General features: G+C 34.4%; 1 protein-coding gene across 2 annotated transcripts in view; it reads left to right on the top strand.

The window, feature by feature from the left end:
- The window catches only part of COL25A1 (collagen type XXV alpha 1 chain), a 404,747-nt gene that overhangs the window by 365,277 nt on the left and 25,127 nt on the right, over nt 1–14,343 (top strand). Inside the window, exons 23-29 of one of the 2 annotated variants that reach the window (XM_006918911.1) lie at nt 532–609; nt 6,049–6,072; nt 6,689–6,733; nt 10,374–10,418; nt 11,904–11,984; nt 12,850–12,912; nt 13,546–13,596. In XM_006918911.1, the coding sequence (XP_006918973.1) occupies nt 532–609; nt 6,049–6,072; nt 6,689–6,733; nt 10,374–10,418; nt 11,904–11,984; nt 12,850–12,912; nt 13,546–13,596 (387 nt within the window). The remainder of the gene's footprint in view (nt 1–531; nt 610–6,048; nt 6,073–6,688; nt 6,734–10,373; nt 10,419–11,903; nt 11,985–12,849; nt 12,913–13,545; nt 13,597–14,343) is intronic. The other variant, XM_015594880.1, reaches the window with a different exon arrangement.

The following is a 14,343-nucleotide window of genomic DNA, read 5'->3' as shown; positions in this document are numbered from 1 at the left end:
GGACTAGTGGTTACCAGAGGGTAGGGGTAGAGGAGGAGGGAAGAAATAGACGGGGTTAAGGGGGTCAAATATAGCGGGGTTGGTGGTGGGTGAAGTGGGTAAAAGGGATCAAATATATAGTAGCTGAAGGAAACTGGACTCTGGGTGGTAATCACACAATAGAATATACAGATGTCAAATTATAATGTACACCTGAAAATTATATAATTGTATTAACCAATGTTACCCTAATAAACTTAAAAAAAGTTTCAGAGATTAAATTATATCTCTCTTTTTTTCAGATTTCATATCTTTAACATACCAGAAGAAATTAGAAATGGTTTGCCTCCTTTGAAATAAGGACAAAATTCAAACATTATTACGTATTCTAGGGTGAAGTTGTGCCTTAGTCAGGAATTGATGATCAAAGGGAGTTGCACATTGCTATTTCTGTTTTTTTGTTGTTGTTTTTTTTTGGTTTTTTTGGCCATCATCCCCTCTATATTCCTAGCCCAACCTCCATGATATTCTTTTGTTTGTTTTTTTTCATAGGGCCCACCTGGTCAAAAGGGGGATCAAGGAGCCACGGAGATTATAGACTATAATGGCAACCTCCATGAAGCCTTGCAGGCAAGTAACTGCAAACGACAGTGACACTGATGAGCACCATGTAATGTGTGTAAATATCAGCTTCCACACGCCTTAGATCCCAGAGGGCTCCACTGCTCAAAGTACACGCTCTCCCTCTACTGAACCCATCCCCTTCTTTCTGCCCCAGTTTATCCTCTTTACTTCCTAGCATTTTTCAATCTTCCTATCTTCTTTTTCCCTTCTACCTTCAGATCTGCTTAAATCTTACCTGGTTTAAACCTTGTGTTAATTTCACCAGTCTTGGTCTCTTTGCATGAAAAATGAGCCTAGCAAAGCAGTAAAGAACCTTATGGCTCTGGAGTTGAAGCTGCCTGAGTTCATATCTCAGCTCTCTTGCTTGCTAAGTGCATGACCTAGGGCAAGTTATATATTTCTCTGTGCTTCAGTTTTCTCGTTTGTACAATGAGGACAATCATAATAACTACTTCACAGGGTTGTTTTGAGCAATGGCTAAATGCCTGACATATGATAGATCCTCTTTAAGTGTTTTTTGTTGTTGTTGTTGTTGTTGTTGTTTATTACTGCTACTATTCAATTCTTTTTCTTCCATTAAGTAAAAACCATAGACTGTTTGCCTTGTCTCCATCACCTTTGCTTCCTATTCACCCTTTTCGTGCTTAGACTCCTGTATTCTAACCTGTATCATCATTCTTCTGTAACTTACCTTGTAAAGGTCAATAATAACTTCTATGTCAAGCCCGTTGTACTTATCACCCTTGACATTTCCATAACGTTTATACTAAACTGCCTTCCTTTTGAAACTTTTTCTGTCTGGTGTCTCGGATCCTTTACTCTTCCAATGTTCTTTGCTGATGGATCCACCCTATTTTAGTATTTCCAGTTTTTTCGTCCAGTCCCTAATTTTTGGTATCCTCAAATCTCTGTTCTTTTCTTGGTACAATGACTCCTCGTTCTACCATGTTATAGCTGCTTCCAAATCTTTCGTTGCCAGGTCTGACTTGCAGATACCCCCAGTTGTCTAGGAATATTTCCACTATGGATGCACCATTGCTTTATCAGTTTCCACGAATACACACAATTAAACTGGTTACCTTTGCCACCAGCAAATGTTTCCCTTTCTTAACAATCTATATTCTGTTAATGCTACCATAATAAGTCTTTGATTTTCTTGTGATAGAAACTTGAGAGTTATTTTTAAACTATTCTTCCTCCTTCATTCATTATATTTCACCAGATGCTCCTGTTTCCTTTTTTAAAGTGTCTTTTGAGGTTGCTCCCATTCTATCCATCCCAGCGAGGTCCACATGGTGTTTCTCTCAGATCTAACACTGCAATAAGTCCTCAGCCGATTCCTCTGCCCTAGTGCTTCCCTGCCCTTCTATTTTTATATTTAAATATTTGTTATATTTTATTTTTATATTTAAATGTTTATTATATTTTACTAATTATCACTATTTTGATGGCTTCAATCCCTTAAGAAACTTAAATGGACCCTCTCACCTACTCTATCAAGCTCAGACTTCTCTGTCTGACTTTCAAGGCTCTATAATCCTGCCTTTCCTGTACAGAATTTTCTATTTCTCCACAGCACACATTTTCCCCCAAAGTGATCATATTTATCATATCCATAAAAATCCCCCTCTTTTTGCCTGGTTCATCCCATTTTTCTTTCTTTTATCCATCTAAATCTTCTCCAACGATCCACTGCCACCACTCAGGTGAGTTCCTCCTCTTAATTCTTTTAAACATCAGCAATCAGGCCCCAGTGGTTTAACATTTAATTTTTCTCAAATCGAATAATTTATTTCACTCTTGCCACTTACCAGACCACAATTTACTTGGTGATAGGAAACATGTCTTATGCTTACTCTGTATTCCCCAACATGCCAGACACAGGTCTGGATGTAAATAGTAAATAAACTGCTCTTGGTTGAATGAATGAAATATACGTAGCTCATATGTACAGTCTATTTGTTTGCTCGAAAGCCAAATCAGTTGTTTTAAATATTTACTATTATTCACTTGTTTGCTTGTTATTTTCCGTCCTCATGACTTCACTAATATTCTCTAATTATGGGCGACTTATATTTCTATGGGTCCTTTGCTACAACTACCATTTTTAACTAGTAAAGCATTAAATAGTTTTTACAGAATCTGTCTTCAGCTCAACCTACTTTTCTGTTCTTTTCATTCTTTTTCTTCTGGAAAATGCAAAGAGAAGCATGCTTACTGCTTGGAGAAATGCTACTGGGGCAGAATGTTCAGTCAAAAGCTTGAATTGGTGTCCTCAGTCCAAGTGGATACACACAAGTAGTAGTAGCTGCTGGGCTATTGTGAAGTTCTAGAATCAGTTTTCTAAGTTGTTCCCTTTTCCCAAAAGTTGATAATGGAATGTATAAAGGAACAGAACAAGACATTTAGGTGTACCTACTATGTTTTCAGAGTTCTTACTTTTAAAATATAGGGACACACTTTTTAAACTTAATTTATTAGCAATGTTGTAAATTTCCCTTAAACTGCTTGCAATGTCGCCATAATGCTACTCCATCTTTAAGAGGTATCCATTCTCTTACCTTCCAAAAACTACTCCAATTATTGGCTATTTTCTGCAAAATTATGAGAGTCCTTTTAAAGCATCCTGTCCATGAATAGGACCTGGCATGGAGCAAGCTACCCTTAGCCTAAAACTGAAATCTCTGTTTTGATTTCCCTTTTGCTACTAACTAGCTAAGTCATTTTGGGGAAGTCACTTAACGTATCTATACTTCATTGATCTTATTTGTAAAATGAAGATGTTTTTGGAATAGATTTTTTTCTAAGAGCCTATAAATCTAATACTATGGTTAGGATTATTTCTCAGGAGCTCCTGAACACTCTGCTAAACACACTGTACTTTATTAAAATTCTGACACCTGCGTCTTGGTATGAAAGAAATTTGTGCTCATTTTCTTTTTTTCACCTTGAATTCTATATGACTGTAAACAAGTTAATATCCATCATAATCAACTAATTCATGGTTTATATCTCAGCCTAAAGGTTTTCTCTTCTTATGGGCTTGTTAGGACAATTATGTGTTGCACTAGTAAATAGCTTATAGTTTTGTTTTGTTTTTTACTTCAAAACTATTTGTTTTCCTAGTATAGTACTCTAGTGGATTAAGAATCCCTAATAAAGTGAACTAAATTAAATAGCCATCAGATCGAGAAGTTGTAGATATTTATTTTCCTAATTCTCTAACCAGTGATGGATTTTCACAGTTTTGCTGATTTCATTTTACTATTGCCTCCTCTAAAAAAAACTGACAATCAGATAAATAAGAGTATATTACAGTTATGAAAATATCACATTAGAAATATAAGATTTTACTGTTGCCTGTATTGAAAATTATTATTTACATGAACATTTGCCATAAGCCATTTATTTTGACTTTTATTTAAGGTGGTTACATTTCCACAACTATCAATAACATCCATTTCCTAGCTCAAGCTTTTAAAATTCCTCACCACCATTTAAACTAAACCTGTTCCCTAGTGTAAATCATGGGTGATTTTAAGCTTGCATCTTTATGAGAAATGAAAGAAAATAACCTTTAATTCTAAAGAGACTCACATAAGCATCTCAGGGAATAAATCACGAAGCAGCCCGCCAGCCTTCACCCAGTTTACAGTCTCTCTAGCTCATGCCTCCCATTTCACACCATGCCTCCCTAGAGACTGGCATGCCTTTCTTCATCACTACCAAGAATTCTGGTTTTCAAATCATTTCTGAACTTCAAGTGAGAATCCTGTCGAGTCTATGTAGCTTTAACTTAGAGGAACCAGAATCAAGAAGTCCAAGGTAAGCAAATAATCTTAGGACTTCTCTGTGTGTCTGCACACTAGTGATTTAGGATAGTAGTAAAAACTCTGTTTTTGAGAAATTAGCTTAGTTTTCTGTCATTTGTTCTTCTATTAACTGGATGGAACCTGCCCTGTATAATTTTTAGGTCTCACAAATATAATTATTTAACAAGATCATTTAAATGCATATGCACCTCATTATAAAACGTTGTTATCTTTAAATTTTTAAAAAAAATAAACTAGTTTTGTGTTTAGGTGGAAAATGAATCATATATGGCTCACATTGGAAAACCTCTGAGGGTTCACATTTTAAATTTCCTTCCCTTTCTAAGGTTTTATGATTCTGCTTTCTAGTTAAAATTGTAATATGTAATTGGAAGGCAATGATAAAGAAATTATTTCTACTCTATAATTTTCTAACAGCCTTTAAAAAATGACTAATTTGCCTATAGGAACAAAAAAGTAGCTTTCTCATAACCATAAATCCAACTCTTGCTTTAGGTGAATCCCATAAGAATAAAGTAGTGTCTTATGTTACACAGACATGATGATATAAAAATCTGGGTTTTGATTTTTTTATAGCCTTGCCCCAGTTTGTGGTCAATTTGCCTTTATCTGAGAAGCACTGGTTGATTTTCTCCTATTAAGTTTTTTCTGAAGCTGTAATGACTATAACTGATTTTATCATAGAGTACAAAGTTGAACCATTTGTACACATGCATAAATAAATGTATTGTTTTTTTAAGGAATAATAGCATCATGTCACTAGAGACTCAATTAAGTGTTTGAAATAAGATAGATAACGTTAAGATTATTTTTTACAACAACAATAATAAAAAATGGCAACAACAACCCAGATTGGAAATGGAAATAGAGTAGTGGAAAACAAAGAGATGGTGTTAAACCAGTATTCACAGTAATTGGATGATGTTTCTCTGTGACCGGAGTCCCTAATGGAGAATGATTGCATAAAGTGTAAGATAAGACTTAGACTGGAAAGTAATACAAAAACAATTCATGGATTAGAGATCGAGTATTTTGGAGATTTATACTTTGAGAGAATGTATTTTGTTACAGTACTCTAGCACTTTATATTAAGAAACTAGATGAATCTCGTGTCAGCTCTTATCTTTGAGCATGGTATGCACCCACCCATCCCCACACACACAAGATTATTATAGTGCAACAGATGAGGTTCAGACTAAAAGAGAAAAAAAATTGTCACTTATAAATAAGATAGTTCTGTTTTCTCTAATTGAATAGAGCGCTTATGAATGATGAAGTTTCTCAGGTCACAGTTACACTGACAAACCTCTAGTGTATATATTATTTCACTACATAATTTTTTTAATCAGATAAATTAAAATTTTGACATTTTATTTTTTCTTTATCCATAGATTGTTAAAATGAAATTCTAAAAGTAATTTTAAAAGAATCTTTACAACATATCATATTCCTTTGAAGATAGGATAATATGCTCTCAGTATCTTATTAATTCCTTATAAGACATCGGTCTTGCCAAGACATATTTAAAAAGTTGGTGATTTCAGAAATGTGTTATTGTACTTTGGCACACAAAATAGGTAACTCTGTCTTTATCAATACATTTTCCCAACAGAGGATTACCACCTTAACTGTTACGGTAACTCCTATTGCATGATTTCTGTAGTTTGTGACTTTGTATTTGGTGTTGATGCATGCTGCTCATAATGGTACTAATGTAGCAATTGGTTTTATCTGTTATTTAGCTTTGTTTTCTTATACTAATAACCTTTTACAATATTTGCCCCAGATGAATTATTTTTACTTCGTGAAAAAGCCAAAAAAAAAAAAAAAGAAGTATTTTTCTTGCAAGTCTTTAGTCTTATCTTAATAATATATCTTTGTTCTTTAGTGTTTGGAAATCAAAGTCTTTTGGTGGGGAGGGGAGAAATGTGTCTAGAAACACAGATAATATTAGTAAGCTAATTCAACCCCAAAAGATGAATGTGGGACAAAGCAGCAATATTACATTGTCTTACAAATCAACCCAAAAGTATCTTCGGTATTATTTTGGCCTACATGTTTGTTGATTTTTTTTTCATGTAAGCACGTAGTTTTTATAATTCTGTAACTAGTGAAATTTTTCCTCGTTGCAAATCAATATTGGGGGATATTTGATTATGATAGAAATTAGGAAGATGTATAGTGTACTTAAAGCATAAAATTTAATACATACACTTGGTTACTTTTTATAACTTTGTCTTTTCTGGATTTAGGGTCCCCCTGGACCACCAGGACCTCAAGGACTACAAGGGCCAAAGGTTATTCTTCATTTTACTCATTTCCATTTACCACATATAATGTAGAGAATCCCATATTAAATAAATGTGTCTTTGAAAATCAGTCTTATGAAATACCAGTGAAGCTGAGATCAGCAATCTTGCTTAAAGAGCTAAGAATAGAAAATGAGGTTTGGGCTAATGAGAATGACATTAAATTTAGAAAGGGAACATTTAGAAAAACAATATTAAACAAGGGAAAAACAAATTTTACATAAATTATAAATGTAAAGAAACACTAAATGTGTATGAAAAAAGAAAAATATTTAAATAGAGGAAGACTGAAGAAAAATTTACTTGGATACTAAAAAAGATCCTTCCCTCTCATTCTTTTGTAATAAAGAGAACAAGAGAAGCTCTAGCATGATGCATTCACAAATGACAATTTTAGGAATAATTTTCAAGTCATTTTTTATAGCACATCTTGCTATTATATACATTCAGACATTCTGCCATTTAAATCTTATCTAATGAAACATACCAACTGTGAACAGTTTGTATAAAACCTAGAATTACTTGATTATATCTAAAATTTGTTGGTGGTCTTAGCTTTTGCCCTCTAAAGCTTAGTCATATAAGCACATTTGATCAATTAACACATAGCCAGTTACTCTGGCTTTTCAGAACTGAGCTATATGTGTTGAAACATGACTTTCATCATTGGATTTTTGTAGGCGATTCAAGTAGTTTAGAAAGCCATCTTTTGTCTAGGCCTCTTTTGTTTAGGCCTCTTAAGGCAGTTTATTTGCTAAGTCTGTCACACTCACACACACACACACACACTTTTGTACTCTTTCAAGATACTTAAAACTAGCATATAGAAATGGTTATTTTTCTATAAAAAGGAACATAAAGTGGAATATTACTGAGGTCCTTGCCTATGTGAGATATATTTGAACATAGACCTTAATTTCAAACAGATTTCCTGTATAACAGTGTAAGCTTTGGAATTTTTAACTCTCTATTTCTCTACCACATTCTGGTTCCTAAGAGATATAACACAAAACGCTCTAGTCATACACAGTTTTTATTCCTGGTAAGCAAGTGGGCTTGGATTTTTATTCTTGAATATCTTGGTGAGCTGGAGTAGACAATCTAGAAGGAAATGTGCAGATTGCTTTTTCCTGTGTAGAGTCAACCAAGGTCTGAGTTCCTTGTTTCATCTTCTCACTTGACTAAGTCTCCAGGACCAGAATTGTCCCCAGTGCTAAAGATGTACTTCATTCCCTGCAAACCTCAACAACTTCTAGGACTTTATTCTTCTTTCAAGCTGAAAGGCCTACAGAAGCCCAAAAGGGACACCCATTCCTTGACCCAAAGGAGCAAAAAGGACTCCATAGCCAAGAAGGCTATATCATTAAAACCTACATTCCTCTTGTATAAGCCAGTTGCTATTCATTTGTTAATTCAATTATACAATAAGTAATTTTTGAGCCTCTACTCTGTGATAAGCATTAATATCTAGTGAAGATACTGAGGTATAGTAAAGGGCTTCAACAAGGGACTTACAGCCTGGGCAGGGAGATAGGCAAGTCAAGGCATAATTATTTATAAATAGAATAAGTGCTTTGATTAAGATGAAAATGGAAAGGCCACCTCGGCCTTGGGAGTCAAGAATGACTTCAAGCTGAAACCAAAAAATGGGGAAATTGGCCAAGTGAATGTTTAGACGAGTGGGGTCAGGGCAGGCGATTCACCATACTTCCTGCCGCCCTTCCCTCTATGCGGTCACTCTGCCCCACCCCTCACACCTTATAATGGTCTTATAATTGAGATCTTAGGTTAGTCGATACAGTCCTTTATGCTTTCCATGATCTCTCCTTGAGAAGGTTAGGATTATTGAGGTGAGATGTGCTATGACTAAGAGCCAGCAAATACAGCCTGAGTCAAATATAAAACTCATTCTCGCCTAGGACTCACAGCCTCAGATTGAATGGGGACCTATTCAGTTAGCATTTCTCCTTCCTTTTTCGAACAAAGATTGACTTCTTACTCATCGGATAACTACAAACTACTTTCGATGGGTGAAGGATAAATGAATAATTCGTGAATTATGTTTTTCTTTAAAACACTCATGGTCACATTTCGAAAGTAAAAGTTTAGCAAAGCAATCATTATTGGATCTGGAGTGCTGACAAATATTCAGACTGAATGAAACTAAGACTTAGCCAGTTGCATCCAGCCTCGGCAGGCTTGTTTGTGGCAAAATAAACTTTGCTGCTAACACCAAGAACAGGAAACCTGGAATAAGGCCTTTTCTTTTCTTTTCCTTGCTTTTCTTTCTTTCTTTCTTTCTTTCTCTCTCTCTCTCTCTCTCTCTCTCTCTCTCTCTCTCTCTCTCTCTCTCTCTCTCTCTCTCTCTCTCTCTCTCTCTCTCTCTCTCTCTCTCTCTCTCTCTCTCTCTCTCTCTCTCTCTCTCTCTCTCTCTCTCTCTCTCTCTCTCTCTCTCTCTCTCTCTCTCTCTCTCTCTCTCTCTCTCTCTCTCTCTCTCTCTCTTCTTTCTTTCTTTATCATGCCTTCTTAGACATTGAAAAGCTCAAATTTCATGCTGTGGCCAATAGCTCTTAAAGTTTTTAGCAGGGAAAAGAGCTCTAGCCATTTCAACCTTGTGGTTTATAACATCACCAAACAAAACTTTCTAGAAAAATACAGCCTCAAGTCAGCTCCCTTGGAAATCTGTCTGTGAGGCAGGCCACTTACCCTCAGAAGAGCTGTTTTTACAAAATATCCACAATATGGAAACCAGGGATATTTAAAATGGGATCCAAATATATGATTTCATTGATATAAAAATCTTGCCTTTCAAAGAATTTGTTCAATACCTTTCCAACTGAAAGACAACTGGACATTTGTTTTTTGGCTAAATCTCTAGCACATTGTTTAAGTTTGTTTTTTAATGAAACATCTTTATTTTTTTTAGAATATCTTTAGTTAAGAAAAAATAAATCTATGTATTTTGTGTTTGTCAAGGGTTCTAATAAATCATAATATAAATAGTAAATTTAGTTCATTCCTAGCATACTATAGGAAATAGAACTGATCCAAAAGTAATTTTATATGGATTAAGATAGTACCTCATTTATTATATCCTTCAGCAAGGCTTAACTGGAAGTAGCACATTCACAATCATTATGAATTTGTGTCCACAGTTCGAACAGTGCCAGTTAAAAAATAGTGAACTTATGGGGCTTTGCATTTTATTCTTTCTTAAGATAACTGTCATGTTTTTGCTTTTTTCTCAAATTGGAAAATAAGAGAAATCATACATATTTTTTAAGGAGAAAAAAATTAGCTAACTGAGGCATATAGGTTACTGCTATAAGACATGATCAGTCATCAAATGATCTCTATTAGTTTTCTTTCACCGTTTTTTTTTTTTAAGCCTACATCTCACATGAGGAAAAAATAAAAATGCTGGATCTTAGCTACATATAAGTATTGTTCTACATAATATTCAGGAAAACGTTATTTCAGTTTAGGTATGTGGTATGATGTAATAAAGTATTCTTGGGTTATAATGCATTTGTTGAAAGTCAAATTGTACTGTTACCAACCAGCAACATATTTATTTAGTTTGCTACCAATGATAAATGGAAAGAAGCATCAATTTTTATCTTAACAGGGAGAGCCAGGATCTCCAGGAATCCCAGGAGTTGATGGAGAGCAGGTAATTTTCAGAGATATATGCTGTCATTTAAAGCATCATTATTGATTACTACTTTTATTATAGGTTTGAAGCCAAAAAGGTATGAGTGTTGATATATGATATCCTCTCTTTTTTTTCACCATCTGTTCTGGAGACTACATTAACTCTAAAAAGCAATTGGTCTTAAATTAGACAGTTTTTTTTTTTCTGCAGAAATGTACAAGCTATATGATGCTTTAGTTTTGTCTTAATACTCCTTATCAATCTACAAGTGATACCTTTGTATCAGAAAAATACAAAGAAAAATCATTACCAATTTAGTAAGAATAGCCTAATTTTTGTCAGTGATACATATAATTCAAGGTGAAAAACAATGACCATAGTTTCTGCAAAATTAGACATTGCTTATATGTGTTATTTCGACAATGTTTTCTTTTCCCAAATAAAGATTACACCTAATTTTCTAGATGATTAGAAAAGACAGAAACAAGCAGGACATTTGCAGATTTGCAGAATATGGCACTTTCTCCAAGTGTTTCCCCTAAAACAGAGGTTGGCAAACTTTTTCTATAAAGAGCCAGATAGTAAATGTTTTAGGCTTTGCAGGTCGCATACAGTCTCTGTTGCATGTCCTTTTTTTTTTAACAGCCTTAAAATTTTTTAAAAACATTCAGCCTGTGCAAAAACAAGTTCTGGGCTGAATTTAGCCCATAAGCCAAAAAGAATCTGGCCAGTATTCAAAATTTAGAATCAAATCACAGGGTTAGTTTCAAGCTATTTGATATTTACTCTGCTTCCATTATTTACCAAGAAATGGCTAAAATCAAGTAAATAATAAGAAATCAAGGGGATTTTTGATACAGTTAGTGAAATATACTCCTCAGGAGATAGTACTAGATAAGGAAATTAAGTTTAAGAGATGAATTATTTTAACATCAGAGTTATATGTTGAAATTACATGATGCCACATTAAATAAACGTCTTTAAAAAAGACTTCAGATGATTGCTATATCAATCAGATTACATCAGAATTTTAAAATCTGGTTATATATTACTTTTCCCCTTATTCGTCATTATAAATAATTTGACATGCATAACAACATGAGATGAGAGAAATTTATTTGAACTTTTGTTATTATATCAGGTCTTGGTTCAAAGTGTATTGTACTGTTGAAAATTAAATCCATTAAATTGTTTTTAGGACTGGTGATATAGAATTAGCTGCCAGGTAAAAATATGGTAACAATGATGTCAACACCTAAATTCATGTTCTTCATATTTAAATGGCCTAAGTGATAGAATTAAATTCCTTCTATTGTACAAAGAAATGGTATTGGTTCAATGTAGAAGACTGAAATAAGAAATAACTCTACCTAAAAATGAAAATCAGGATCATCTCCACATAGCACCCACCCTTTGACAAAATCGATCTGGAATTCTATTTTCCCTAGGAAATGACAATCAAGGGTCCAAACGATTCTTACATGCAAACCATATTATTTGTAGGGACTCAAAGGCTCAAAGGGAGATGTGGGGGACCCAGGTGTGCCAGGTGAAAAAGGAGGAATCGGATTACCTGGATTACCGGTATGTTTGTACTTTGTATGATGTGCTCATATTAAGATAAATAATCGAAAAAAGTTATATTATTAGATGCAGTCTCATATAATGGTTCATATAATATTTTTGTTTTTAAATAGTTGAGGTATTATTGGTTAATTACTACAACTGGGTCTGTAAAACAAATTTTAAAGTATCTAAACAAATGAGTTATCAAATAAATCTTATTTTTCTGAATTATTTTCACTAGAAGGTAGTAAAATAAAATCAGTCACTTTAATTTAGTCTGCATAAGATGGTGATAACTGATCATTTAAAAATAAACTATAATAAAAAAGAAACCAAAAAATGTAAAACAACTAAAAAACAAATTACTCTGAAAAGTGTTCTCTTTATATATATGATAGTATGGGATGGTATTTTTATGGTTTTCCCCCATAATTTTTACTGAGAATTGGGTAGGAAAATTGTATAAAAATGTAGGATAAAAATGTAGACAACCTTAAAGCCCATAATCTTTTTTAAAACTAGGAAGTGCATAAATAAATATCAGTGACAACGTCATTAGAAGACTTGCCTCTGCCTTTTAAAGTGAGCACCACCATAAAGAATATAACATTTATAACCTGGTGTATTCAGAAGTTTAACCAGTCAAGCCTAACTTAGTTTGTGTTTACTTTATGTTTAATTTCATATATCACCCACAATTCTAGGGATTTGGGATAGCTTGCTGTTTGAGGCTGAAATACAAGGGGATAAATCCTTTTTTTTTTTAATTAAAAAATTTTTTTAAAAATCTCAAGAGGATGGTGGGTTTGAGGAGAAAATTCAGCTGTTTCTTACGCTTCAGAAATAACTTGTCCAGCTCAACTCTCTTAATGGTTATTTGTAGGGTGCCAACGGGATGAAGGGGGAAAAAGGAGACTCCGGATTGCCAGGTCCTCAGGGCCCTTCTGTAAGTTCACGAGGGCTGATTTTCCACGGTTCCTGAAAAACTCAGAAATGGGCCTATTATTCATCTAGTTCAACCTGTGTCAGATGGCTTATCAGCAGTGGAAAGACCATGAACCTCTTGGTTTGTCAAACTGTAAAAGAAATATCTGTTGGCCTTGTACAATGAGAGAAAAAATATCTCAGAGGTCTCAGTTAGAAGCAGTTTTTCAAAGGACTGTCTAATCCTGGGGAGAAAATCAATGGTTTTCCCACAATGCTTGCGGGTAGAGTTTTGTGAATATAGAGCATATGTTCTTATTTTCTTCAGAGCCCTGTTGTTGCTTAGTGAAATATTTGAGAGTTTAATAGTGGTTGTGGCATTATAACGTTTCTTAATAATCAGTTGCTTCCTTTTCTTTTAATGTACTTTTGATTTAATCTGGATTTTATAAAACAACTGTATTTTTTAAAGGTTTTTTTTTTTGTTCTCATGAAAGAATTTCTATACCTAGAGAATCAAACACACCACTTCTTCCAGTATCCTTCTTTTTCTGCAACTATTAATGGCCTTAGCAGAACCCCAGCAGAAGATTCAAGCCAAACTGCCTTATCTAAACGAAGTAACCTAATCCATGTTTATTTTTTGGACATACAGATCATCGGCCCACCAGGCCCTCCAGGTCCCCATGGCCCACCAGGCCCCATGGTAAGTCTCTCTTCTCTCCAAAATGTAACCATTTATTTATGAGCATGCTACTAGAGAAAACATGAACACATTCCTCAAAATAGCCAGCTTGTATTTTGTGCTACTCTCTGTGGAATGGACAGAAAATACGAGGTGCTTTGAGATATACTGACTTTAGAGTATTGTCTTTCACTCCCCCAAACACATCTGTTGGAAAGAGATAGTTTTGTGATAGGAAAGTTGAAGACAGATAGATTAAGTAAGCTTCACTCCAGCCTTGTGACATGAGCATCAGAAATTCATTTTAACCAATCACTATTCTAGGCCAGTAGTAGCAAAATAAGATTAATAAGTGTAGCCATTAATGAATGTTTCTAAATAGCTCTGAGAATTAAGATCCTTTAGTAAAATATTCAATAAGAACATTTTTATAAAGTAATATGATAAAAATTGAAGCTCGCTTCCACAGACGACATACATTGTTGGATCTTTTCTTTTGCACTCTTGTGGTACTTTGGCAGGTAAGCATCCACTGCAGGTATCCGTCAGAGACCAGTGAAGACAATGACCACACCCTCACAGAACTCATGTCCAGTGAGGAAGGCAGCCATTAAACCAAAGTAATTCTCCATATGTCTACCTAATGACAGTTATGTTAAGGCTAGAACATGAAAGGCAGAATGCTTCCAAAGATTTGAGTGGGGCAGGATGGAGACAAGTTCTGCAGCCTCTAAAATCACATTCATGTCTAAGATGTCTCAATAAACC

Source organism: Pteropus alecto, unplaced genomic scaffold, assembly GCF_000325575.1.
Source record: "Pteropus alecto unplaced genomic scaffold, ASM32557v1 scaffold5, whole genome shotgun sequence".
NCBI classification, from domain to species: Eukaryota; Metazoa; Chordata; class Mammalia; order Chiroptera; family Pteropodidae; genus Pteropus; species Pteropus alecto.
This window is presented reverse-complemented; position numbering and strand designations above follow the sequence as displayed.